The sequence below is a fragment of the Drosophila serrata genome, unplaced genomic scaffold, assembly GCF_035046125.1.
Source record: "Drosophila serrata isolate PLE 108 unplaced genomic scaffold, ASM3504612v1 contig_184, whole genome shotgun sequence".
NCBI lineage: Eukaryota > Metazoa > Arthropoda > Insecta > Diptera > Drosophilidae > Drosophila > Drosophila serrata.
Genome location: NW_028257082.1, coordinates 10,306,844 through 10,331,156, shown reverse-complemented (window position 1 = coordinate 10,331,156; position 24,313 = coordinate 10,306,844). Strand labels below are relative to the sequence as shown.

General features: G+C 43.0%; 3 protein-coding genes, 1 long non-coding RNA gene and 5 other non-coding genes across 42 annotated transcripts; 4 read left to right on the top strand and 5 right to left on the bottom strand.

Moving 5' to 3' along the window:
* The first annotated feature begins 12 nt into the window (after positions 1-12).
* ATP8A (ATPase phospholipid transporting 8A1) lies at positions 13-24,166 on the top strand. 34 transcript variants are annotated; one of them, XR_015270762.1, is made up of 13 exons: positions 8,466-8,579; positions 12,435-12,922; positions 16,088-16,211; positions 16,289-16,472; positions 16,538-16,698; positions 16,766-16,963; positions 17,265-18,636; positions 18,695-19,501; positions 19,570-19,823; positions 19,889-19,987; positions 23,180-23,262; positions 23,490-23,719; positions 23,786-24,166. XR_015270762.1 is itself a non-coding variant. In XM_086829122.1 (12 exons), the coding sequence occupies exons 2-12, from the start codon at positions 12,478-12,480 to the stop codon at positions 23,585-23,587; spliced, it is 3,825 nt and encodes a 1,274-aa protein (XP_086685248.1). In that variant the 5' UTR covers positions 8,466-8,579; positions 12,435-12,477; the 3' UTR covers positions 23,588-24,166. The 34 variants fall into 34 exon arrangements, 18 of the variants coding, with proteins under 18 accessions (XP_020803903.2, XP_086685257.1, XP_086685259.1 ...); XR_015270763.1 differs by lacking the exon at positions 23,180-23,262 and adding an exon at positions 22,529-22,560; XR_015270764.1 differs by lacking the exon at positions 23,180-23,262 and adding an exon at positions 22,529-22,560 and having other exon boundaries at positions 8,468-8,768.
* On the bottom strand, positions 1,053-1,126 carry TRNAI-AAU (transfer RNA isoleucine (anticodon AAU)). The gene has a single exon. It is a non-coding gene; the product is annotated as a tRNA-Ile (tRNA).
* On the bottom strand, positions 4,130-5,477 carry Ser8 (serine protease 8). The gene has a single exon (XM_020948267.2). It carries the CDS (start codon positions 4,956-4,958, stop codon positions 4,176-4,178), a length of 783 nt encoding a protein of 260 aa, XP_020803926.2. The 5' UTR covers positions 4,959-5,477; the 3' UTR covers positions 4,130-4,175.
* Positions 5,470-6,144, bottom strand: LOC147644440 (uncharacterized). The gene is made up of 2 exons (XR_015270771.1): positions 5,861-6,144; positions 5,470-5,801 (listed from the first exon to the last, which is right to left on the bottom strand). It is a non-coding gene; the product is annotated as an uncharacterized LOC147644440 (long non-coding RNA).
* Positions 6,830-6,950, bottom strand: TRNAL-CAA (transfer RNA leucine (anticodon CAA)). Its single transcript has 2 exons — positions 6,913-6,950; positions 6,830-6,874 (listed from the first exon to the last, which is right to left on the bottom strand). It is a non-coding gene; the product is annotated as a tRNA-Leu (tRNA).
* On the bottom strand, positions 7,472-7,545 carry TRNAI-AAU (transfer RNA isoleucine (anticodon AAU)). The gene has a single exon. It is a non-coding gene; the product is annotated as a tRNA-Ile (tRNA).
* Positions 7,737-7,857, top strand: TRNAL-CAA (transfer RNA leucine (anticodon CAA)). Its single transcript has 2 exons — positions 7,737-7,774; positions 7,813-7,857. It is a non-coding gene; the product is annotated as a tRNA-Leu (tRNA).
* Positions 8,015-8,088, top strand: TRNAI-AAU (transfer RNA isoleucine (anticodon AAU)). Its single transcript has one exon. It is a non-coding gene; the product is annotated as a tRNA-Ile (tRNA).
* On the top strand, positions 15,099-15,869 carry LOC110180579 (putative odorant-binding protein A5). The gene has a single exon (XM_020948274.2). It carries the CDS (start codon positions 15,211-15,213, stop codon positions 15,799-15,801), a length of 591 nt encoding a protein of 196 aa, XP_020803933.1. The 5' UTR covers positions 15,099-15,210; the 3' UTR covers positions 15,802-15,869.
* Positions 24,167-24,313: the final 147 nt, after the last annotated feature.

Here is a 24,313-nt window from a genome sequence, read left to right as displayed (position 1 = left end):
GTAGCTCGCACCGTTGCCAGATCTGCGCCAAGGCGAATGCAACCGTGCCAGCTGCAAATAAAAAAAGCGCAAAATAAAAGGAAAATATAGAGCACAAGCCGCGACTTGTGTGTACTAACATTGTAGTTCGAGTGATTAATGCAAGTTCCTAGTGTACACAGAGCAAAACGGTCATATTTCGGGCGTAAGCGCACTTATCGCCACAGTCGCGGCTTTGTTTACTCCCTTATCAATATTCCGCACACTCGTGCAATTATTCACTGCGCTTAAATAGAATCAACTTGGCAGCAGTTCTGTGTGGGAGGTGTATTGTTGTGCGTAGAAAGTGTAGTGAGTGTACTTATGTTTGCTGGCATAAATGAGCTGATTTCCACGGAAGTTCACCAAGCAGTGAAGCCAAACAAAAGCCGGCGGCCGCCCCTTTCTTGTTCTCTTCCCATTGCGACTTGTCTCGGATGTTTGGTCACCAGTTGATGTTAACTTGGAAGTTATGCCAATGCCCTCCATATCATCACGCTTACGGCTCTCGTATCGCCGCAGCAGCGAGTTCCCCGGACCGGGTCTGCTAAATACTTGTGAGTAACGTACTATTTAAGTCCCTATACATTGTTGTTGTTGTCCACACATTAGTTCACATGGCTGGAACTCCAGGGCTGTTCTTGTCTTATAACCCTTTTATGTCAAATTATATATAAAAAGTTTTTCAAAATAACTTTATTAGATTCTTTTAGACCAACATTACATTTAACAATATAAGAAAATAACGTGTGGGTAAAAAAGATATTAGAACTTTAAACAAATTTGCATACAACCAATTGATTGGATTGCTTAGAACTTAAATATTTACATATTCTTATGAGCATACACTGTAAAACCCCGTTCAAAAATCAGTTAAAAGCACCTTCGAAAAACTTACATTCCCTGACAAAAATAGAACAAAGAGTTAATGAATCTCGGCTGACCCCAATAAAGTGATAAGATTAGTTTCCCTAGCTGTCTCACTGTTTCTAAATTCAAACTAAGAGAAATAGTTCCTAGAAAAAAATTAGACTTGGCCCATGAGGGGATCGAACCCGCGACCTTCGCGTTATTAGCACGACGCTCTAACCAACTGAGCTAATGGGCCGCGATGACTCGCCCCGCCCAAACGCAATTTGAGTTAACTGACAGCAAAGGCCAAACAATGTTGCATACTTCGGTGGGCCGACAAATGTAAAATATAAGCAATCGCTTGCTCATAGCTACCCAATTTATCTCGTAGTTTATTTAGTGCCTGGCCCACATACGCGCGTGTATTCTCCTGAGCAGCGACACATATATTTTTGAAAAGTTTTCGGGGAGCAGAGCTTCCTCCATTACACTTTACCAAGCTATAACTACAGCTAGAAGCAAAACTTCGGTCGAGGGCTCGGCTTTTCGTGGACCGAAGGAAAGACGAGCAGGCGGCTGTGTTGTCCCTTATTTCGTAAAGGATCCGCAGTTGGCTTTTGACTTCGGTTCGGTTTGGACGTGTTTGTTTTTTGGTTTTTTTTTCGGGCTCCGGCCACTAACCGTGGGAAATCGTTGAAAGTGGCGAAACTCGTCGTACGGCCCAATAGCCTCTTCCCACTTTAGCTTTAGCCTTTTTGCAATTACGGCGTACAAGCGTAGTAATTGGAGAGGTGTAAATACTCAATTTAGCGCTGCAGTCGCGAATGCAGCTCGATAATCTGAAGGTTTCCTGCCCTCCGCTTTAAAAGACACTTTAATTATTCAGATTGTCACTGGTAACTCTGATGGGGCTTTGGCTCATTGGATTTATGTTTGATAGATTGCCACCGGAGTAAGGCACTTGAAAATATATATTTATTTATATATAAATATAGATATCTGCGACATCGAAAGCGTGCCATAAGCCCTCCTGTCTCCGGCTGCATATGCGTGACAAGCAAATAGCATTACCATTGCCCCTAAATGTCAGAATTGCAATGAATTTTTGATATTCCGTCGCAGCCGGGTGGAGTAGCTTTAAAATCGTTTCACTAATGGCGGCGTCGTCCGCCTTAGGTTCGGTTCGTCGCCAGTTGTTCCGGTTCTCAACACCTGTCAGAGTCAAGGCCCACGAATTGGGAATGTGAATTTGGTAGCGGAAATGGGAACGGAGACGGTAATGGAACCCAAAAGCCACACTCCCACCGCCGAGTTGGAGGTCGAGCGCCTTACATAACCGCTGCTCGAGAAGGAATCGAGATTAGAAAACGAGAGTTAGTAGCCGCCACATGTGCCTTTCGAGTGCCTGCATCCCCTGCTGAGTCCAGATCAAGTGCCTTTTTGGGAGCGAATCCCCAGGAACCAAGAACCCCCCGCCCTCTCATAAGAGAAGATGTCGGGACCGTACCAGCGCCAGAGCCTGGAACTGCGTAGTTCTCAGGACAATGGATCTGCAGACGATTCCGGTAGCCGGTTGAGGCATTTGTCGGGCACTTCGGCCAGCCAGAGGAGACGGCAGCAACGTGTGGCCCAACAGCGCCAGGACTCCTGGTTCCGACACTCCATGCCACCGGCCATCAATCGGGACTTTGAGTCCCTGGAGCACCTCACGCCCAGGGTCTCAGATGGCCTGGATGAGCAATTGGCCGCCTCCGTATCGCAAAGTGTCCATAGTGGCGGCAGCGTCACGCTTTGCGGGCGCGCGGATCAATCCAGCATCCACCTGAACAGTGCCAACAGCAACCTGGGCTTCATCGACTCGGACACGCCCAATACGCCAGTGACCCCAACATCCGGTCAGCAGCCAGCCGCCTCTGTGTCCACCTCCGTGGCTGGCACACTCTCCTCTAACCGAAGGTCGGGCAACCGCAAGGATTCCAAGGGCTCCATTCTATCCCGACAGAGTGGCCGGAGTCGAGTTTCTGTGCTGGCCCAAAGGGGCCTGCAAATGACCGCCTCTTTTCTACGCAGGAAGCGGGCGGAATACGAAGGTGAGTGTGTTGAGCATCTGGACGCCCAAGAATGCTAGGCATTCCGTAGGCTAGTCACCATCTCATCACCCTGGGCATCGTCTCGCTATGTCGCTTCGTCTCATTCATTTCGGATCAATACAATTGGCGTCCCGTAGTCTGAACACTGGTGGAGCGAGGGTGCGGTTGGCAGTGCCCAATGCCTCCCGGAGATTTGAGTACTCTGTTTACAAACTTTCCGTTTTTGTTTAAAGGCCACACTTATTTAGATTTAATAAACAAACATTTGTTAGTTGAATTTTGAAGAGTTTTTGGCTTAAACAAGATAAGAGGAATATGACTTTAAGGGGAAAGGTTTTCTAAAGTTAAATCTATGTGTTTGGAAGGTTTCTTTTGCCCATTTATTTGCACAATTCATATGGTTTTATTGTTACAAGAATGATTAAACATTTGGCCAAAGATGGTTTACATCTTTTAAATAATATTATTTTTGGTCAAGTCTGGTTTACCAACTTAATTTTATAGTGGTTTCTATCATGTTTTGAAATGAAACAGATGTGTAAATTACGTAGTTAGGGTTTATTTCTAACTTTAACTAGACTCTTTGTCTTGAGGGTTGTGATTATCTAGGTGATAACAAAAGCTGTTGATTTAATAATGCTGTAAAACCATCAATTCCATCGTAGCAACGAAAGGATAATGTAGCTGATTGGTTTATAGTTGGCTAAAGTTCAAGTTTAGAATCGTAATCTACTTTACTCAATGGAATTTACCCAAACAGACTTTACTTTAACTCTGGGACATGAATATATTCCTCGTAATTCAAAATTCTACAATTAAATGAGTGTGTCTGATTTGGTAAGTCCTTTACAGCCATGTCACAGATATGTCACACGACTGTACTGAGCGTTGAGTATGTAAATGCCGCTGAAACAGGCTTACACCATTGTCCCGTCCCAAATCCCCGCCTGCTTTTGAGGCCCCACCCGTCCGTCAGCCAGGCAACCCCTGCGGACTGACCCAGATTGCATGTACGAGTGGCGTGGCCCACAGGAAGGGCACGTCGTCCTGCTGCCGCACATGTGGCATTGGGGAATGGATTCACAAGTCACTGCTGCTGCTGCTGCTTCTGCTGCTGAGCAGTCAAATGAGCGGAAGTAGCAAAGGAAACGAAAGCCATGCCAGCTGCATTTACGACTATGAGTTGCTTTTTATTGCTTTTGCACTTGACTTAAGCTAGACGGTCTTCTGGGCCTGCAGCACCCAATCGCGCAGCTCGGCCACGTTGGCAAAGACACCAGGATACCTGGCAAGGGCGCATTGTTCTCCCCAGGAGACAACGCCCACGAGTTGGCCTCCAGATACTAGAGGACCACCGGAATCGCCCTGGCAGGCATCCTTATTGGCTGCCGCCGCACAGATCATTGTCTCCCGTATGGAAGATCCATATCCGTAGGTGGAACTGCTGCACTGCGAGCGCCCCACGATCTTGGTGTCGATAAAGAGCAGCTCCGAGGAGGAACTGCCGCCGTGGGAGGTTTTTCCCCAGCCAGTAATGCTGGCTGCGGAACCATGGGCAGGAGTGGCAGTGGCCATAGTGATGGCCTTGATGGTGGAACCAAAGGTCAGCTTCGTCTTGAGCCGCAGCACTCCAATGTCGTTGACTTTTGTCACAGAGTTGTAACCCTCGTGCACCTTGAAAGCAGCCACTTCGATCAAAACGCCGCCATAGGTTCGCTTGTTCGACCCGGCTCTAATTTTGAGAATGGAAGCGGTGACTGGGGGCTGCAGGCAATGGGCGGCGGTCACAATGATGTTGTTGCTGATGATGGAGCCACCGCAAGAGTGTCCTCCTGACTTTTGCACTGAAACCTGCCATGGATGATCCTCAATCGATGTCGCTGTGCCACCCACTATCCTGCCATCCGGCGTGGACTGTTGCTCTAGTCCTGAGGGTATCGCTGCGCCATTTGCGATGGCCAGGAATAGGGCTAACGTAGTCACAATCTGGAGGAACATTTCTGTGTGTAACGCTCTACGTTTCTGGATGGCTAACTAATGGCCACCGAGGGCCTTTTATAGTCGGAGAACTGCGATTAGCATTGTCGCACTGGGCATTGCCCGAGCGGATAACCGAGTCAAATGACGCGGTCATATATCAAGGAGATACCAATGGCTGATTGCCCAGCGACCATCCACATCATCCGGCAAGTGTCTTCAGGTGCTGGCAGGGTTATGACTGCATTTAATTGCACAGCCGGCGCTATTGATTTGTTTGCCCGCCCCGCCAACTCTTTGACATAGGTCAGTTGCAGAGCTTGTAGTCTTATCAAAACCACGAGTGTGTTTTGACGTCTCAATAGGGCCATATTCCTTTCATTCTCTCCGCTCTGCATTGGGCCTTACCAATTGTAAATATTTCAAATGCAGATTACTCCTTCCGCCCCAATAATGTTAACCCATTCATATATATCGTCTTTGTAAACTGCTAACTCATTTACGTGTTTCGTACTGAATTGAAGGCCGATTGAGTCGTCACCAGGTGCAGAGGGGTTGATGCTCTTTTTTAATGCAAAAATTCCACTATGTATAACAAGGTAAAGAGGTAAAAAGGTAGATATTGGCTGGATAATAGCGTTGGTAGTAGTAGTAGTACATGGAAAATGCATTAAACTGCCAAAGTTTTAACGCAGGACATGGCCAGCAGTTTACTCTCCAATTAGGTTAAAAGTGTCACGTTCAGTTAACAACTTCCGCCGATGGTTTCTGTTCGTGGTGTGTGTTTTTATGGTTGCCCCTTTGCCAAATATTGACCTTGTTTTCTGTAAGACAAGCGTCTGCCTTCTTCTCCAGGCGCCACATCTGTAAAATTGTCCATCAATCAATAGGGACGATATGGAGGCAATATCTTCTCTACTCACCAAGTTGCAGTAGCTCAACGGATGTCGTCTCCAGTTCGTCGTAGGAGATGTACTCTATCACCGGATAGAATCTTACACGCTTCTTGGGCTTATTGGCTTCAGCTACTTGAGCTTTTCCTGACTCGACCATGTTTTGTAGGGTTAAACCTGAGAGCGTTTTTGAAAACATGGTGCTTTAATATTTGGTAGAAAAATATTTTAACTGTGGTTTCGGAACTGCCTTTTGATGAATGAATGTTAATGATAAGGAACTAACATAAGATTTATTTTTTAAAGGTTACTTTGATCAAATGTTTTTTTTTTGTTCAACAAGAAAGGAAACTAACATTTCAAAGCTGAAGTTTATATACCATTGCAGTTTGCAATTGAATTATGAGATCGAATCTGATTTCAATCATAACTAAGCTTCAAATATTCGGATTTTTTGAATAGTTTTTAATATCTATTATATTTATATTTTTATATGACAATTTTGTCCGACAAATCAAAGTTCAAAAACTCATAACTCTGCCAAAAAGGCATTAATTTTAATTCGGATTTTTTATATCAGTTTTTATTGGGTTAACAAATCTGCATACTGAATTTTACATTACGATGTAACCCCTTATAAAATTTTAAAAATATTGGTGATATATACATATATATGTATATATATATATTTTTTTTGTTCAAAGATGGCTAGATACTCTCGGCTGTTCAAGAATATATATGATTTATAGGGTCGGAAAAGCCTCCTTCCCAAGTTATAAGGTTCTGACTAAAATTATAATACCCTACAATTATTTATTTACAATAAAGAATAGAAAATTAAAATGTTGAGATATTTCACTATCTAAAAGTATATATTATACCCACACACAAAGTCTAGTAAATAATTTTAAAATGTCTATTTTCAAGTTTAACCTAAAAAAAATAACTTATTTTAATTCATTCCGACCCCTTATCGTAATTATATACAAAAAAAAATTTTGTCAGAAGTGGGATTCGAACCCACGCCCTCAGAGAGGACCAGAACGCTCATACACTTTCGTTCGGAAAGCAAGATTTCACATCTTGAGTCTGGCGCCTTAGACCGCTCGGCCATCCTGACACTTGAAATACCCTGCACCTAAGTCCCACCCTTCTTCACTAACAAAAGTAATAAATTAGGATTTGCCCCGGATTGTTGTATTGTCTAAAAGCATTTTCAACTCGTTGCGCCGATAAGATCGCCCAATAAACCGTTTAGCTTGATTGCCGTGGCGAATTAAGATACCCCACACGCGCTGCGCTTGTGGTGGGGTTTGGAGGCGGAGGACGGGTAATTCAATCATCCTTGATGGCAAATTGAATTGACATTTCACTTAGCTGCCTTGCAAGAAATAGACTACGTTAGATCATCCTTGTGTCCGCTTCTCGTGACATCATCGCATCGCACTTGGAGTCCGTTTCCAACCTGCACGGCATGAGATAACATTAGCAGGACTCCATAATTGGGCGATGGCCTTATTGGCCATAGCTTATCTGGGTTTAATATATAACTTTGCGGGACATACGCTCATCAAACCTATGTCAACTTTTTAATTTCCAAAGTGCATAGAAAAAATAAAAAACGAAAAAAAAGTTATTTTTTGGCCCATGAGGGGATCGAACCCGCGACCTTCGCGTTATTAGCACGACGCTCTAACCAGCTGAGCTAATAGGCCATGTGGACAATGTTTGCCAAAAGGCGTAGTAGAGCCAAGGAAAGACCTAACATTGCCATTTAACATTGTCATTTTACAGTGCTCTGTTAAGTGAAATAAAAATTGTTATACCAGCGACAGAACTGTTCTATGGTGTTATACTGGCTGTACACGCGCACACAACTTGCGTTTCTGACAGTCAATCGGCATATGTCAGGATGGCCGAGCGGTCTAAGGCGCCAGACTCAAGATGCAAAATCTTGCTTTCTGAACGAAAGTGTGTGAGCGTTCTGGTCCTCTCTGAGGGCGTGGGTTCGAATCCCACTTCTGACAAATTTTTTTGTTTTTTTTTTATTTTAATTTTTTGTTTGTTTAATTTATTATATTATTTTTTCATTTAGAATTTATTAGATAATAATAAAATTCTTTCAGAACACATTCCTTGCCTTGCTGAAATATTCGTTTGATTTTGGACCATGGAAGTCAACAAGGCCCATTAGCTCAGTTGGTTAGAGCGTCGTGCTAATAACGCGAAGGTCGCGGGTTCGATCCCCTCATGGGCCAAAATAGTTTTTTTTATTTTTTAATTTCATTGTGCGTAATGATGCGCAAGGATGATAATAATGGGGCTTGGTGTGTCCTTTCATCCCTCTTTAATCGTCATTTGTCAAGCTGACACGTTGCCTTCAAGTTGTGACAGAATCTAGATGTCTGATAACTAATTACCGTTTTGGATGGCGTGCATGTAAATGGTGAATGAATAACGAACCATTATAAAGGGCCCTCTTGCTGGCCAAAAATTGATTTCTTTTGCGGCTGCTCGCGTCCAAACGCTAATACAAAAATCAAAATACAACGCCGCCATCGCCCCCCCACAAAACGCAAACACTTGATGCCAGGTTGCTTGCTCGCCGCTCTCAGCACGCCGTTCAGTTGTTGAGTTGTTCAGTCGCTTTCCGAATCGCCGAGCAAAAAGTCGTGCCAGCGGTTGGACGCATTTTGAACCGGTTAACGAGGTCGACGTGTTCAGCTAACGCGATTTATTACTGGCTAAAGTAAATACAAATACTGGATATATTGTTAATCCAAAAAGTACAACGCTTACGAGCAACATTTCGGTGATCTCAGTGATGCATCAACACAGTCAACCGAAACGTGAATCGTTTTCGGACCCAAAACAGTGACTAGTGAATGAATTTGAATAAACGAATTTGAATAAGCTAAGCCGCCGCGAAAGGTCAAATGTAATTATCCGAGTTATATGTGGGTTCTATGTTAGGTGGGACATTTGTTGCATGGACAACCACCACAGCACCGAAAATACATATAAGTGTCGCGGCGTCAATTTATCGTTTGATTTTCATATGCTATGCTGTGCTATGTGACCAATGAAGAGTAGCAGCTGTATAATCAAATGTACAATATGTACAGACACGGAGAAAAATAAACATAAGAGATATTTCTTAGAGAAATCTGTAGATAAGATGTTAGGGGAAATACTATCTCATTATTTACGAGAATGAGTTGGAAAAACTCTACTTTTATGCAGAGTAAATAGTAATAGTTATGAATTAAAGGGATAATTCTATAACTTTTCCTTTCCTTTAGCAGATACAAATCTTATTCCTCAGATACATTGCAAAAAACCTGTTTACATGTACACAATTTATAATTTCTTTCGAGTGCACACAAAAATATAAGATTTTGATTGGATAAAAATATATATATATTATTTTTAGGAGTGACAAACGTTCATTATTGTATTTAAATGCCAGCAGCAATTTTCGGTGCGACTTTTTCTCTATGTAAAAGGCGGACTTTTGTTGTCATTCATTCAATGGCTTTGGAAAGTTGATTTTCTCATACTCTTGCCTCTCGCAACCGACGATACGATCCCCTCTCTTTTGTTGTCTTTTGTTTTTTATTATTTTTGTTTTGCTTTGCAATGGCAAAATGCAATTGTTGTAATTGTTGTTTAATGCTGCTCAGACCAGTTTTCTTTAGCCATCGTTGACGAAGCTCTTTTCAGCTCTTTACCCTTTTATCGGGCACTACTCTTAGTGCCATTGCACATTGCATGTGTGAACTAATTTACTGGTAAATTGCATTCGGTTCGCATAGATCGCGGGGGCGGCCGTTGAGATCGGTTAGTAGGAATCGTTTAGTGCCGGGCGTCATGTCATTATATCAGTGTGCTGGCAGGAATCCGTCTATCCAACGACTCGAAGGTAAACTCGTCTCACTGACTCAGTCCTCCTCAGTTCCATTCGTCATCGTTGTGACACCACTACCCACTATACATATTATATATTTGGGTATACATATAGTTAATACCCAGCTGATGCCAAAAAGATCATCCGCTCATCGCTATAGAAAGTTGTTTCTCTTATTAATTTTCATCACTTTTGCTTTCATTTGCCAAACGCAAATTAATTATTTTTAATGGCAGAAGCAAAAGACAAATAAGCAAACAAACAAACAAACATGTTTTTGGGTTTAAAAATACGCAAAAAGAATTAAAACAAGTGACTTGACATATTCGTCACGCCGCCTGCACTTTTCCCCACTTTTCTTGCAGGTGGGAATAAATGCGACTTACATAAGGGCTTTTCTGAGTAACCTAGCCGGCCATTAGTGCATATTTACCCCGCATTAGGAGGCGGTTTTCCAGGGAACGCCAAACAAACGATGACATCGCTGGGGTGGGGGAAGGGGCCGACTACTACTACTCAGTAATCTTGGTCGATTGCCAATAATTTCCCTCCCATCATCATCGATTCGAATTCACAATTGTCTGTGGTACGTCTTTGTGTGTATGTTTGGATTGGCGTCTCGAGGATCTGACCTCACCCCTTCTGGGAACGTGGTGACACAGCGAGTGTGTGTATCTCATGGATACAGTATACGTATCTGTTTACCTTTTGCTATTGCCACAACAGAGTATCTCGAAGATAAGTGAGTACTGTGGCTCTCGTTTGTCGCGTAATTAACACCAGCATTGACTGGAGCTAAAAAACATTTCCAACTCATTTCCATTCAAGTGTTAAAAGGTGAACTTTTTATTGTATTTTCTGTCGCTTTTAGTATTCAAGAGCAGCCCAAAAATGTTTAATTTAAGATCTCAGGGCAGTGGTAATTACGAGACCGAGCAGCTATATAATTAGTTCTGTTTTGGTTACAGTGATGATTGGTCCCCCACCTACAGTACACGCTCCCTTTGGGCGGCATTCCGTTGGAATTTATATGAAATCCACAGAAATAAGTAAATTTCGCTTGGAATGAATCCAAAATACTTATTTCTATGTCTATGCTGGTATTTTTAGCTGCCATCGCGGCTGGCTGAATAAACTTTAATAGCGTCGCGAATATACATTTGTAAAACCATATGTTTCGAATATATATTTGGATATATATCTTGCTACTTGAACGGATCTTGCTGTCTGTTGATTTACGTCAGAGACTCCAAAAAAAAAAGGAAATAACAAAGTAAAGATAAACGATTCCAGGTTGCCACTTCAAGTGATTACTCGTTAAGGCCTCCTTTTGATATGGCTGCAATTATGGGCAGAAGAACCTTTGGCTATAAATATTAAAGGCTAATTTACCAAGAATCGAGTATATAATTTTTTCGATTTTCCAAGTCCAGGTGTAATTGTATGTTCCATCTGTGTGTGTGTTGTTCGTACTCAAGGACATTGGGAATTGATTGTAGGTGCTTAGAAATGTTCAAAAGAATGCAAGGCAAGAAACTGGAGCAATCGATAAACTTCAGCGACACCTTGGCTGCACTTGGAGCCCATTCAGGATTTCGAATCCCCTCACACACGTGGGGAAATCCCTTGGCAATCGAATCCCTGATGACGTTTTTAATGACTCTGCGGGTGCCATAATTTTGGTTCCCTTCTCTTTGGTTCGGGTTTCAGTTTATTGTTTTTGTTGTTGCTCCGGGTGACCATACATAGTTATGGCCGGAAAACACGGAAAACACGTACAGTGCACGCAAATAGAATATTTCACTTGGCCAGCAAGAGAGAGAGAGAACGCGTAGACAGGCCAAAAAGACGCTTCGTTAGCTTCCGATTTCCGAGGTCGATGTTCGCTGTAATATATAGTATCTCCAATTTCCACTCCCCCTGACAACAACATATGTATGTATGGTAATTCCTTTATGGTGTTTACCCGGCAAAGCCGGCACGAGTCAGGTCTCCCAGGAATCGCTTAATTAATCCACACAGTAAATTACATACAGAGCGCAGCTAAGCAATCTGAACAGATTTGAGGGATAATGTAAGATAATGCCTGCTTTGACCTGACTGACAATGCACCACGACCTGCACTTTCCTTTTGCAGTTTAAATTATCCAATCAACTGGACAGTAAATCAATATCGGTCAAAGGGAAATAGACTGTGACAAAAACAAGTATAATTTAAATTATTTAACTTGCAATGTATTCGTTTTTTTACTTACTTTATACTTAACATATACAGTATTCATTCAGTTCAGTAACCATCTGGTATTTGTATACAGTTCCTTTGTTTAATGTATACTCTTTGTTTCTATAATACTCTCTGAATATATACAAACAAGCTGAAATCTGAGAGAATTATTTATGCCAGGAGCTTAATTTCGGCCTTAAAACTAAGCTTGAACATTCGACTTCATTCTTAAAACTATCCAAACCTTAAATAAACTATAGAAGTAATTGTTTAGGGACTGTCTCTACATTTCTTTTCTTGGTGTTCCAACCCAGCAGGCATTTGAAAATCAAACAAAAGAAACAATAATTACAACTGACAATCAATCAAAATGACATTTCAACGCAAAATCCTAAGTGCAACACCATACCGCGCTTGCAAAAACTCTCTTCGGTCCCTCCACCGAAACCATTAATTGAATTGTGTCGAAATAGATAAGATCCGGAAGGTGAATGCGAGTCGTAGAGCCATGTTAGCATGGCGGACTCCGGCAAGAACGAGACTGGCAATGGAGCCCGGAGCGGTGGCCACAATCACGCCCAGAATGGACGAAACGGACATGGCCAGGAGCAGAGTCACAATCCCACCGCCAACCGAGCCGCCTTCGACGCGAGGAGCCTGTGGCCTAGCCTGCAGGCTTGGGTTGTCAACGGTTTCCGGCAGGTGAGAAGCCAGGTGATGCGCCGCAGGGCCACCACAGGACCCACGCGATCGGAAGGAGGTCTGGCCGGCGGTGAGGACAGACAACAGGCCAATGATGGGCGTAGAGAGGACACAGAGGGTCCATCCAGGAGCGTGACCATTGGTGCCACCGTAACGGATGGCGGAATTCAACACCAACGACTGACAGGAAACGTAAATGAGAGCAGTATGCTCTCCATAAAGTCTATACTCAACAGAGTGCGAAGGAGAAAAAAGAAAGGTGCATAGCTTTTATATTAACTTAACTAAACTAAAAAGAGTATTATAATGTTAGTCAGAAGCTTATAAGGCGTTGAACGAATCAGCATCAAAAGCCTAATCGATCTAGGCATGTTTGGTGGAAAAAAATTTTTAACTATTTTTTGCAAATTTTATAAGGGGTTACATTGTTAAAAATTTAAAACTGATTTTCAAAAAACAACTATCAAAATTTCATTTCGATTTCTTTTGAAATTAATTTAGACAGCACGTTGAGTGCTATCATAATTATAAATAAACTGAAGGATTCTGAGCTGCGCTTATATACATTTCTACCTTTCAAGAGATCTTTGTAATTAAAATATAATTACTTAGTATGTTGAATCCTATTAAAATCAGCTTTAAAATGTTTCTACAGATATTTGATAGGTATTAATGCTTGGTTAAGATTATTTATTTATATTTTTATACATTTATTTCCATTTCACATAATTTTATTGACATGGAAACGGAATCTGAGCAATGTTTTTATACCCTTTCTGGACAAATGATAAAAATATACCCCAGACTTATCATGACTTATGAAATAGGTTTATTTTGTGAATTTCATGACTTTTTTGTTTTGCAAAAGTCAAGATAAATCTTTATATGTATGTTTTAGACTCTATTCTTGTATTTCATATGTATGTTTCTTGTGATTTTATAAGTTGTATAGGAATAGACTTTTAAATAGCTTTAAAAGTCAATATAATTTTATTTGCAATTTAAAAATTCTGTTGAAATATTTATCTTATCTTATGACTGCCATAAAACGTGATTTCTATACACCAAAGTGTAGACATAATATATAACAATATTTCGTATACTAATTTCCGCCATAATAAGCAAGATAATATTTATTTCTTAATAACGTATCTTATATTCTCACTTAATGAGGGTATCTTTATAGTCGAGAGAACACTTTCTTTCTCTCTCTATAGAAAGCTTTTCTTCTAAGGCGCAGGCGCTTATTTTGTCGCTCTTTGTTTTCCACATTTTCTTGCTTTTTGTTGTGCTAACAGCTTTCGCTTTCGCTTTTTGCTTTTACCTTTGCTCCTGCATTCACAATTTTCTCTCTCCCTCTCTCCGCCCCGCCACCCCCTTGGGTGGTACGCATTGTTTTCGATTTGCTGATATCTCGTAAGCTTTATAAGCTCCCTGCGGAGTGCACTACGCAGCTTTGGAGGACTCCTCCGACCTGAGCGTAAAAGGGGTTACCTCCATCCCATCCATCCCTCCGGTGTGTGTGTTGTGTGTCCTTACTGGGTTCTGGTGTTCTCGAGCACGTTGAAAATTCAGCTCAGTCGTAGTATCGGAGCTCAGGAGAGCGCACGCAGTGAAAAGTGTTGTTCGTCCGTGAACTTGGCTCCGACATCTGTGCTATATTCTTTAATATATATCAAGCGAGGAGCTTGGACAACCATAGATACAACAACTTCTTAAAAGAACCCTCACTTCTTGAAGGGGAAATCCTCATAAATCCTTATAAATTAACTTACAAATCACGTGCTATAGCCAAGTCATTGAATTGCGACAAATCGATACCTGAAACGGTGTGAACTAGAGACACGTTGCCAGGTGACGGAACCGGAAGAGTAACACATTGCACCCAAAAGAAAACTTGAAGAACTCACTTGGATTAATCCTAAGGACATCCCTCTGCCTGACTGTGTGTATATGCAAATGTTGTGCATGCCACAGAATCCCCCGAAATACCTCGGGATGGAAAATGTGTGTTTTCTTATACGACGCACTGATTGAATCTGGGTAGCGCAGGCGCTGAGATTCTCTTATATATTTACACATATATACCACTCCTGCTTGGAACCGTCACGCCCACTTGTGGCTGATTCACTTCACTGACCTGGCCTCCATCCTGGGGTTTCCCAAACGGAATCAGCAGGAGGAGACTGCCGGCGAGAGCATCGCTTTCGTGCCAGTTGGCGACTGCGACTCTGGATCCGACGAGTTACCTGGGCCCGAGGAAGCGGCGGTGGAGGAGGACGAGGAAGAGGACGAGGATACGGTAGAGTCGATGATAGCGGCACCATCTGGTGATCGAATCCGGCGGTTCCGGTGTCCCGGTCTCTTTCGGCGAACCAATATGGACTTTCGGAATGTCTACAAGGCGCTTCGAATACGTTGGAGTCGTAAGTTTCTCAGAGAACCATTTTCCTACCCAGCAGGCTATGGGGGCTCAGCGACTCCTATTTCTATTTATTTTTTGTTTTCCAATTTTTGATTCAAAATTGAAAAAATTAACTATAAATCATGTTGGTAACCTGCCCGACGGAAGATCCGGTGGAAATGCTGATCGAGGAGCTGAAGAAGCACCACATCGTTCCCCGTCTTCTTCCCTGCATGCCATCGAAGTTGATCAATGTCCTGTATCCCTGTGACCTCATAGTTGTTCCGGGCGCAAAAATCGTGATCGATGAGGTGGTCACCGAACCAATCATACGTTTCATTGCCAATCCGGAGAAGTTCCATACGCTGATGATGGTCGATCTGGATGTGTCGCCGGATAGCGAGTGGCTACTGTGGCTGGTGGGCAACTTTCGGGGCTGCGATGTGGTTTTGGGCCAGACGATAGTGGGCTATGACAATCGGCGGCATGCGGAGGGTCCAAATATTCATCGGGTCGTTTTCCTCGCCTACCAACAGATCCTAGAGCTGGACTTTGATGAGCCCTACATACCCGCGGGCGAGAATGAGGGTCGGGGTGGATTCAATTGCAATCGATTTGCCCGAAAATATGCCTTGGGGAATCCCCGTGCCTGCAATTTCTTCTTAAACGAATGGGAGATCCGATGGACGCCCGAATTTTTGGATAATAACTTACCACAACTGACGGACAAATAATTTGCGTTTAAAATATCATCGCTTGCCCAGAATATATAGTTTTTATCATTAAAGTATCCTTTAATTTACTGCTACCGATTTGTATCGTTAATAGTATAGCACTCTCTATATAAATTCGTTGGCCAATCACCATTAGCCATGAATAAATATCAAGTTAATTGAAACATTGTTGGTTAAAGTTTGAGATTACCTGTAATTCGGTAGCTTATTGCCACTAATCATATATTAATGGCATCTAATATTTAATATCTAACACTAAAATGCATATACTTTTGTAACTTTGCAGATGATGAGGACTTCACCTCATCGGCCGGCTACGATGCAGACGATGGGGAGAGGCGTATCATAAACCTAAATGCGCCACAGACCACTAAGTACTGCAATAATCGCATTACGACGGCAAAATATAGGTGAGTATATCAATTCAGTGATAAGTCGCTGACCTAATTGATAGATAAGGGGACTAACCATCAATTTCCATTTTTAGTATCATTAGCTTTCTGCCCGCCTTTCTGTTCGAGCAGTTCCGGCGCTATTCCAACTGCTTTTTCCTCCTGATTGCCATACTGCAGCAAATCCCGGATGTATCGCCCACGGGTCGTTACACCACGCTTGTTCCGCTCATGTTCATCCTGTCGGTGAGCGCCATTAAGGAGATAATCGAGGATATTGTGAGTATAATTATTGTTTACTTGTTTGCAGTCTGATTGATTAATTTAATTTATTTCTTCTCTAGAAACGACACCGGGCGGATAATGAGATCAATCACAGGATGATCGAGCGGCTAGATAGTGGCACTTGGACCACAGTCCGCTGGTCAGAGCTAACCGTGGGGGATATCATAAAGGTCACCATCAATTCCTTTTTCCCTGCCGATCTGATTATTCTCTCGTCTAGGTGAGCAGCGTATATACTAGTTAACCCCAATTATAGTTTATTAACCCATTGACAATTCGATTCGCAGTGAGCCGCAGGCCATGTGTTTCATCGAGACGGCCAATCTGGATGGTGAGACGAACCTCAAGATCCGACAGGGAGTGTCAGCCACCGCTAGTCTGCTGGAGACGAAGGATCTGATGCGTTTAGAGGGCAGGATCGAGTGCGAGCTGCCCAACCGGCATTTATACGAATTCAATGGGGTGCTCAAGGAGAACGGCAAACAGTGAGTAATTCTGTGTATAAATAGCAAGTGAGGAACATGTGTTGCAACATCTACGTAGCCCAGAAATTACAATATTTTTGTGTGTTTTATTATAGAAATGCTTTATCTGACTTTAAGCATATTAGATCTTTAATTTATGAGGCATATATCACAGAAATGGATTTTCTAGAGGATAGAGAATGCTGTGCTGGTAGAAAAGATCAATCTATATCGGTTTTCTGACCCGAAAATCGAGCATATTTATATGTTAACATTAAATGCTTATACATACTGAAGTGTAATACCCAATTTCTTTTTCCAGAACCGTTCCCTTGGGCAACGATCAGGTGCTGCAGCGCGGCGCCATGCTCCGGAACACGGCATGGATATTTGGTGTCGTTGTCTACTCTGGGCAGGAGACAAAGCTGATGAAGAACTCTACCTCGGCGCCTCTAAAGCGCTCCACCGTGGACAAGCTGACCAATACACAGATTCTGATGCTGTTTATGATCCTCATCTCGCTGTGTATCACCAGTGGCCTATGCAATCTGTTCTGGACCCGAGAGCACTCGGTGACGGACTGGTACCTGGGCCTCGTGGACTTTAAAAGCCTGAGCCTTGGCTATAACCTGCTGACCTTCTTCATTCTGTACAACAACCTTATACCCATTTCGCTCCAAGTCACCCTCGAGCTGGTGCGTTTCCTGCAGGCCATATTCATCAACTATGACATTGAGATGTACCACGAGGAGTCGAACACACCGGCCATGGCCAGAACCTCGAACCTGAACGAGGAACTTGGCATGGTAAAGTACATATTCTCGGACAAGACGGGCACACTCACCCAAAATGTGATGGAGTTCAAGAAATGCTCCATTGCCGGCATATCTTACTCTCCGGAGAACACGCCAGAGCAATCTCAGCTGGTACAGAACATCCTGAGTCGTCACCAAACGGCCGGCGTGATCGAGGAGTTTTTGATTCTGCTGTCTGTGTGCCACACGGTGATCCCTGAGCGAAGGGACAACGGTACCATCATCTACCATGCCGCCAGTCCGGATGAGCGGGCTCTGGTCGAGGGCGCCCATAAGTTTGGCTACATCTTCGATACCCGTACGCCCGAGTACGTGGAGATCAATGCGCTCGGAGTGCGCAAAAGGTACGAGGTCCTAAATGTCCTCGAGTTTACCTCGACACGCAAGCGAATGTCGCTGATTGTGCGCACACCGGAGGGCAAGATCAAGCTGTTCTGCAAAGGAGCCGATACGGTGATATACGAGCGATTGGCTCCACAGGGCCAGGCGTTCCGGGAGGAGACTCTGCGCCACCTCGAGGAGTTCGCGTCGGATGGCTTGAGAACGCTCTGCCTGGCGGTAACCGACATCCGGGCGGATGTGTATCAGGAATGGCGCGAGACCTATCACAGGGCTGCGACTTCGCTGCAGAATCGGGAGAGCAAACTGGAAGATGCTGCCAATCTGATTGAGATCAATCTGCGTCTGCTAGGCGCCACAGCCATTGAGGATCGACTGCAGGACGGTGTGCCGGAGACAATTGCCGCGCTCCTTGACGCCGGCATTTACATCTGGGTACTCACTGGCGACAAGCAGGAGACGGCCATCAACATTGGCTACTCCTGCCGCCTCATCAGTCACTCCATGGATATCTTAATCCTCAACGAGGAGAGTTTAGATGTGAGTAAAAAGAAGTTGTTCTCTTTTAAACATATTCTAGTAAGCTCTTATTTCGCAGGCCACCCGCGAAGTAATACATCGACATTATGGAGAGTTTAAGAGCTCGACGGCCAAGGATGCCAACGTGGCTCTGGTCATCGATGGCACCACTTTGAAGTACGCTTTGAGCTGCGATTTGCGCAACGATTTCCAGGATCTGTGCCTCCTCTGTCGTGTGGTCGTCTGCTGCCGCGTCTCGCCGATGCAAAAGGCCGAGGTGGTCGAGATGGTCACGCAGAGCACCAAAGCCGTAACCTTAGCCATTGGTGATGGTGCCAACGATGTGGCCATGATTCAGAAGGCAAATGTGGGCATTGGCATTTCGGGAGTGGAAGGTCTACAGGCGGCATGCGCCTCGGATTACTCCATTGCCCAGTTCCGGTATCTGCAGCGCTTACTGTTGGTGCACGGTGCTTGGAACTACGCGAGGATCTCCAAGCTTATTCTGTACAGCTTCTACAAGAACGTGTGTCTGTATGTGATTGAGCTGTGGTTCGCCGTCTATTCGGGCTGGTCGGGCCAGATCCTCTTTGAGCGCTGGACCATCGGTCTGTACAACGTGATCTTCACGGCCATGCCGCCGTTTGCGATGGGTCTGTTCGAGAAGTTCTGCACGGCGGAGACGATGATACGCTATCCAATGCTGTACAAGACCTCACAGAACGCCAAGCTCTTTAATGTTAAGGTTTTCTGGATTTGGATATTCAATGCCCTGCTGCACTCGGCGTTTCTCTTCTGGATACCAATGGCTGCCTATACGAGCGAGGTGATCTGGAACGACGGCAAGACTAGCGACTACCTGTTGTTGGGCAATCTCGTGTACACGGTGAGGCTGTTGAATGTGTCCCAAGCTTCTGGGTTGTATAATCTTTACTTTTTGATATATATTTGCAGTATGTGGTCGTTACGGTGTGCCTGAAGGCTGGTCTCATCACCAACTCGTGGACCTGGCTGACGCACTTGGCTATCTGGGGATCCATAGTGCTCTGGTTCACCTTCCTCCTGGTCTACAGCCATGTGTGGCCGACGTTTAAAATTGCCAGTAATTTCCGCGGCATGGACATCCAGCTGTTGTCGACGCCGCTCTTTTACTTCGGCCTGCTGCTAGTGCCCATCACCACGCTGTTGGTGGATGTGATCTGTAAACTGTAAGTAAACCAGGGGAATAGAAATGGATATGAAAACTATAATCTATTCTGATATCCTTTGGTAGGATTCACAACACGGTGTTCAAGACACTTACGGAGGCTGTACGCGAGACGGAGATCCGACGCAGCGACATCTCCGAAGTGATGAATGAGCCTCGATCTTCGTAAGTATCGGAAACTAAAGCCAAAATACCACGCTTAATCCCTCGGGCCTCTGGTCGGCCTCATACATACATACCTCCATAAGTATTTAGTTTTGTTTGTCCAAGAAAAAAAAAACAACAAATCCAAACTATACTTTCAATTTGAATTGTTGCGCATTTGCTAAAATCTTAACTATGTAGAGCCCTAAGATACTTCTACCAAAGGTCTTGAAATAACAAGATAAATAATGCCAATAGCATAAAGTAGAGATATATATCAAACACAGATATCCCTGGCATTATTCCTCTTGTTATTATGAGGTTTTTGCTTCTACCAACCCGAAACCCGATACCCTAAAACCGAACCCCAACCAAGGCTGATTGAACATATGTGCCTGAACACAGTATCCTGCTTCTTGTAGTAGTTGCACCACTAGAACCTTCACCTTAGTTGTTATTTATATCTAGCGTTTGTTTTGGGTCATCTACTTTACATACATAAGCATTAACTTAATCCTGTTTCAGTTCATTCCGTAATTGCACTGCCACATCCTCCTCGAATTGTGTTTGTTCAATGTATGTTAGTGTCTCCCATTTGAATATTGGCCACCGAAAATTGCTCGAACCCTTAGCTTATTCCAAGATAAGAACGGAACACCAAATGTTAACCCAAGAATAGGGATACAGACTACATATATATAAGTATTAAACAATGAAACCTAGCGGATAAGCGTGTAAATATTTCTAGTTTTAAACCTATGATAAGTTGTTGCTGTGAAACACTCTTTCTTGTTCTGAAACATATAGAAACTGATATATATACGCACACTTAGCTAGAGCCATAGCCATTGTTAAACTACAATTTGAAATTGTACTCTAGACCTTAATGTATTTACTATTAGTGTTTGATACGCATTTTGTAGACCTCGTTGAGCAATTTTGAATGCAATTAAAATTAAAATTTGAAACTCAATTGGCTGTAAGTGAAGGTACTTTCCTTAGCTGTTGTCATTCAATCTAAAAAAAGCAAACAAACACAATTTTATTGAGTTAAGACAAAGCCAACATCAATCAGAATCAGATATATAAACATTACTATGGACTCTTATTCAATGTTCGATTCGCATCACCACTGCGCAAGTATCTTTATGAACTGATATCCCTAAAATGTAATCTCTCTGTCTTCCTCTATCCCGCATCAATCCTTGATGGCTATGATGGCCCTCTGAATCCCTAACCATCCATCCATACATGCATCCACCCAAACCTACCATAAATCCATACATCATCTCCGCCCGCACGCCATTAGTGATTCTGGTTACGGATTCGCCTGCGGCAAGGTAATTACATCCAAGAAGACTCTGATCAGTTCGCGTCAGCTCTGCAAGAAAGCCAAGCACCTGTTGCCTGTTGCCACGGAGGAAACAACTCTACGGGTGGTGAACCTGGAGCTGGAAATGGACACAGAGGAGCAGCAGCGGACAAGACAGCGTCAGAAGTGGCGGGCCGGTATGTTGTCTGCCGTAGAGAACCGATTCTCGACGGTCAGGAGGGCCTCATCGCCCACCCAGGCCACTCTCCATATGTGAGCGAAGGCCAAGTCAAATCGAAATATTTTTCCTTAGTGTGTAGTCTCTGATATCTAATAAGTGAGCATTATGTATATTGTATTGTAATGAGCATGTGGAGCGGGAGACTATTGCCCGCTTTGCCAGCGCATCATCGAGTAGCTCCTAAGAACTGTTGAAATCATATCGCCAAGAGCAGACCTAGATCCATGTGTGTATATATATTTATGCTTAAGCGTTAGAGAAGCGAACTATTTATACATTGCCTACAACTTCTATTTGCCAACTGTGATAGTGTCTAAGGAGCCAGAGCTTTAGGATAGACACGGTAGGATAGGCCAATAATCAGGGAATGCATATCATTCCCAACGCAGCTGCGTTCATTTACATATTACTATATATACACAAACTATTATGATTGTACCTTAACTACATTAAACTTTAAAGAGACTTGTCAGGTTGTAAAAGAGAGTTAACGAAGCCCCCTCAGGGGGTCATGTTCCCAGTCACGAATGTTTAGTATCCTTAACCAACCGATATACATATTCATCCCAACGTTAATGGAATGTGATGATGGTACTTACCCCGATGATATGTATGTATCAGTTTTTGAATATATATGTATCCCGCACCGTCCACCACAGCTCGCATGCAATTTTAAATCGGCCAATGATATATCTAATACTAACTATGGCTGCTAATCTGATCTGATCCGATCCGATCCGCTCTGCACTTATGTTCGATGTATGTTATTATTTATTTTTTGTATTACGTATTAATGGACACCAAACAATGCGACTTAACCAATCACACACCCCAACACCCAAACACTTAAAACCAACTCGCAGTACCCAAAATAACACACCCAACAAATAACTAATCAATATATAATTTAATAAAAAGTCAAGAGTCAACAGCAAAATTCTGAAAAAAATGTTTCTTTGAAATTTCTCTGAACACCGTTGTTTTCTGCGTTAAATTTCGGTGAGCGCAGTACCATGTATGCCTTGGGATCGATAATTCGGTGTAAGTAATATCATAGAAGCTGCAAAAATCATATAAACCATACCAGTACACCACACCACACCACACCCACAACCACGTCCACTATGTCACCATTGTCACAGGGTTACTTTAGCGGGGTTATTGGGGTTTTAATAGGGTTAGACAAAGGGAAGAACCTTGAACACTTTATATATATATTCGTACGGACTTATGATTTAACTTTTTGTATGTAGCGTCAAAAATTCGTTGTAAGAACCGCATCTCGTATTCGTTTTATTTGCCAATCTTTACAGTATGATGTAGGCTCTCTCTCTCCATTTATTCCATACTATATATTCTGCATGCCCCTTTCAATTTGGTCTACACCTCGTTGCTCATCCTAATTTGAATTTATTCGTACATATGTATGCTCCCCCTATGTCCCGACCCCCCAACAACAACAACAACAGACAGCTTCCTTCCGTAGTATTCGGATTGACCTCTGGCTGTGTTACCTGTACTCGTATTGTGTAAAGTGCTAACAATTCAAAATGGAAAGAAAAACGAATGAATTCCCCGACTAATATAATAAGCCCAAAAGCGAAATTGAAACCCTCTTTACTAAAACCATATCCGCCCCGCTCAAAAATTAACCCAACAGATTAACGGAAACGGCCCGGCTGCTACGCAGTGTCTTTACCCGTCGTGCCAACACGAGAGTCGAAACGGAGCTAGAACTATCGCGTGAGTACCACATAGTGTTCCAGGAATCGTCGGAATATATAATAGTGGTAGGAACCTAGAAGGATCGGGATCAGGGAATCGCCAGAGCGAGCACACACACACACACTGGGAAAAGAACAGGAACAACAATCACACATTACAGTTTCCACAAACACACATACTGAACATTATAATTGTTGTTATTTCAATTCAGATGATTCTAACTGAACCAATCTCCTTTTCCCTAGATGGCTATGCATTTTCCCAGGAGGAGGGAGGAGCTGTGCCGCAGTCTATCATTATACGAGCCTATGATACGAATCTGCCAAAGCCCGAGGGCAATTAGTCTGGAGAGAGTACGGATCTCGCGGGCCCCATGGTGCACATAATTCACATGTAAATAGGAGAATCCTGGTTCCCTGATTTCAATGATTTTAGAATATACTTACAAATCAGAGCACCTGGAATCACACCTCTGGTAGGCCAAAATAATAAAACTCACAGAACACACTACATTTATTCTCTATGTGTCTTACACTTGCAGTATCTATATAAAAAAGCATGTCGTAGAATCCACACAATCAACATATATTGTACGTTTATCTATCTTTGCTGTTATTTATTTTGTAAGGTCGCGAAAAAGAAACATAAAAGGCATTATATAAAGAGGCTAGAATTTGTTCAGTCTTTCGTATCTGTCCTTGTCCTTGGCGCTGCTTTGTGATACGGATACAGACTTGCATTCTTTTTTATTACAAAAAAAACCTATCTACAAGTAAACTGTAAACATTTGTACCTACATATATATGCATTATATTATTTTGAATTTCAAGAAAACATAAAACATATTGATGTCGGCAAAGATTCTGTATTTTTCGGTCACTGAATCACTGATATTCATAGAAAATAAATCATAATTCTCGTATGTGGGTGTGCTTTTTAATCGGAGGGTAACAATATTTTTGAAATAAAAAAGTTTTTAGGTCTTAGGGACTTCCTCGATGGATAAGCATTTTAAATTTGAATAACGTGCTTGGCGGTTTGACAGCTTAAAGATAGATTTCTAGTGTTG

Bases quoted from the DNA above. Each gene is read 5' to 3' on its own strand.
- ATP8A (XM_020948182.2), top strand. From the start codon at position 2,363: ATGTCGGGACCGTACCAGCGCCAGAGCCTGGAACTGCGTAGTTCTCAG. The intron at 16,473-16,537 runs GTGAGTATAATT...TTTCTTCTCTAG, and splicing joins AGGAGATAATCGAGGATATT to AAACGACACCGGGCGGATAA. The intron at 16,964-17,264 runs GTGAGTAATTCT...TTCTTTTTCCAG, and splicing joins CTCAAGGAGAACGGCAAACA to AACCGTTCCCTTGGGCAACG.
- LOC110180579 (XM_020948274.2), top strand. From the start codon at position 15,211: ATGTTGGTAACCTGCCCGACGGAAGATCCGGTGGAAATGCTGATCGAG.
- Ser8 (XM_020948267.2), bottom strand. From the start codon at position 4,958: ATGTTCCTCCAGATTGTGACTACGTTAGCCCTATTCCTGGCCATCGCA.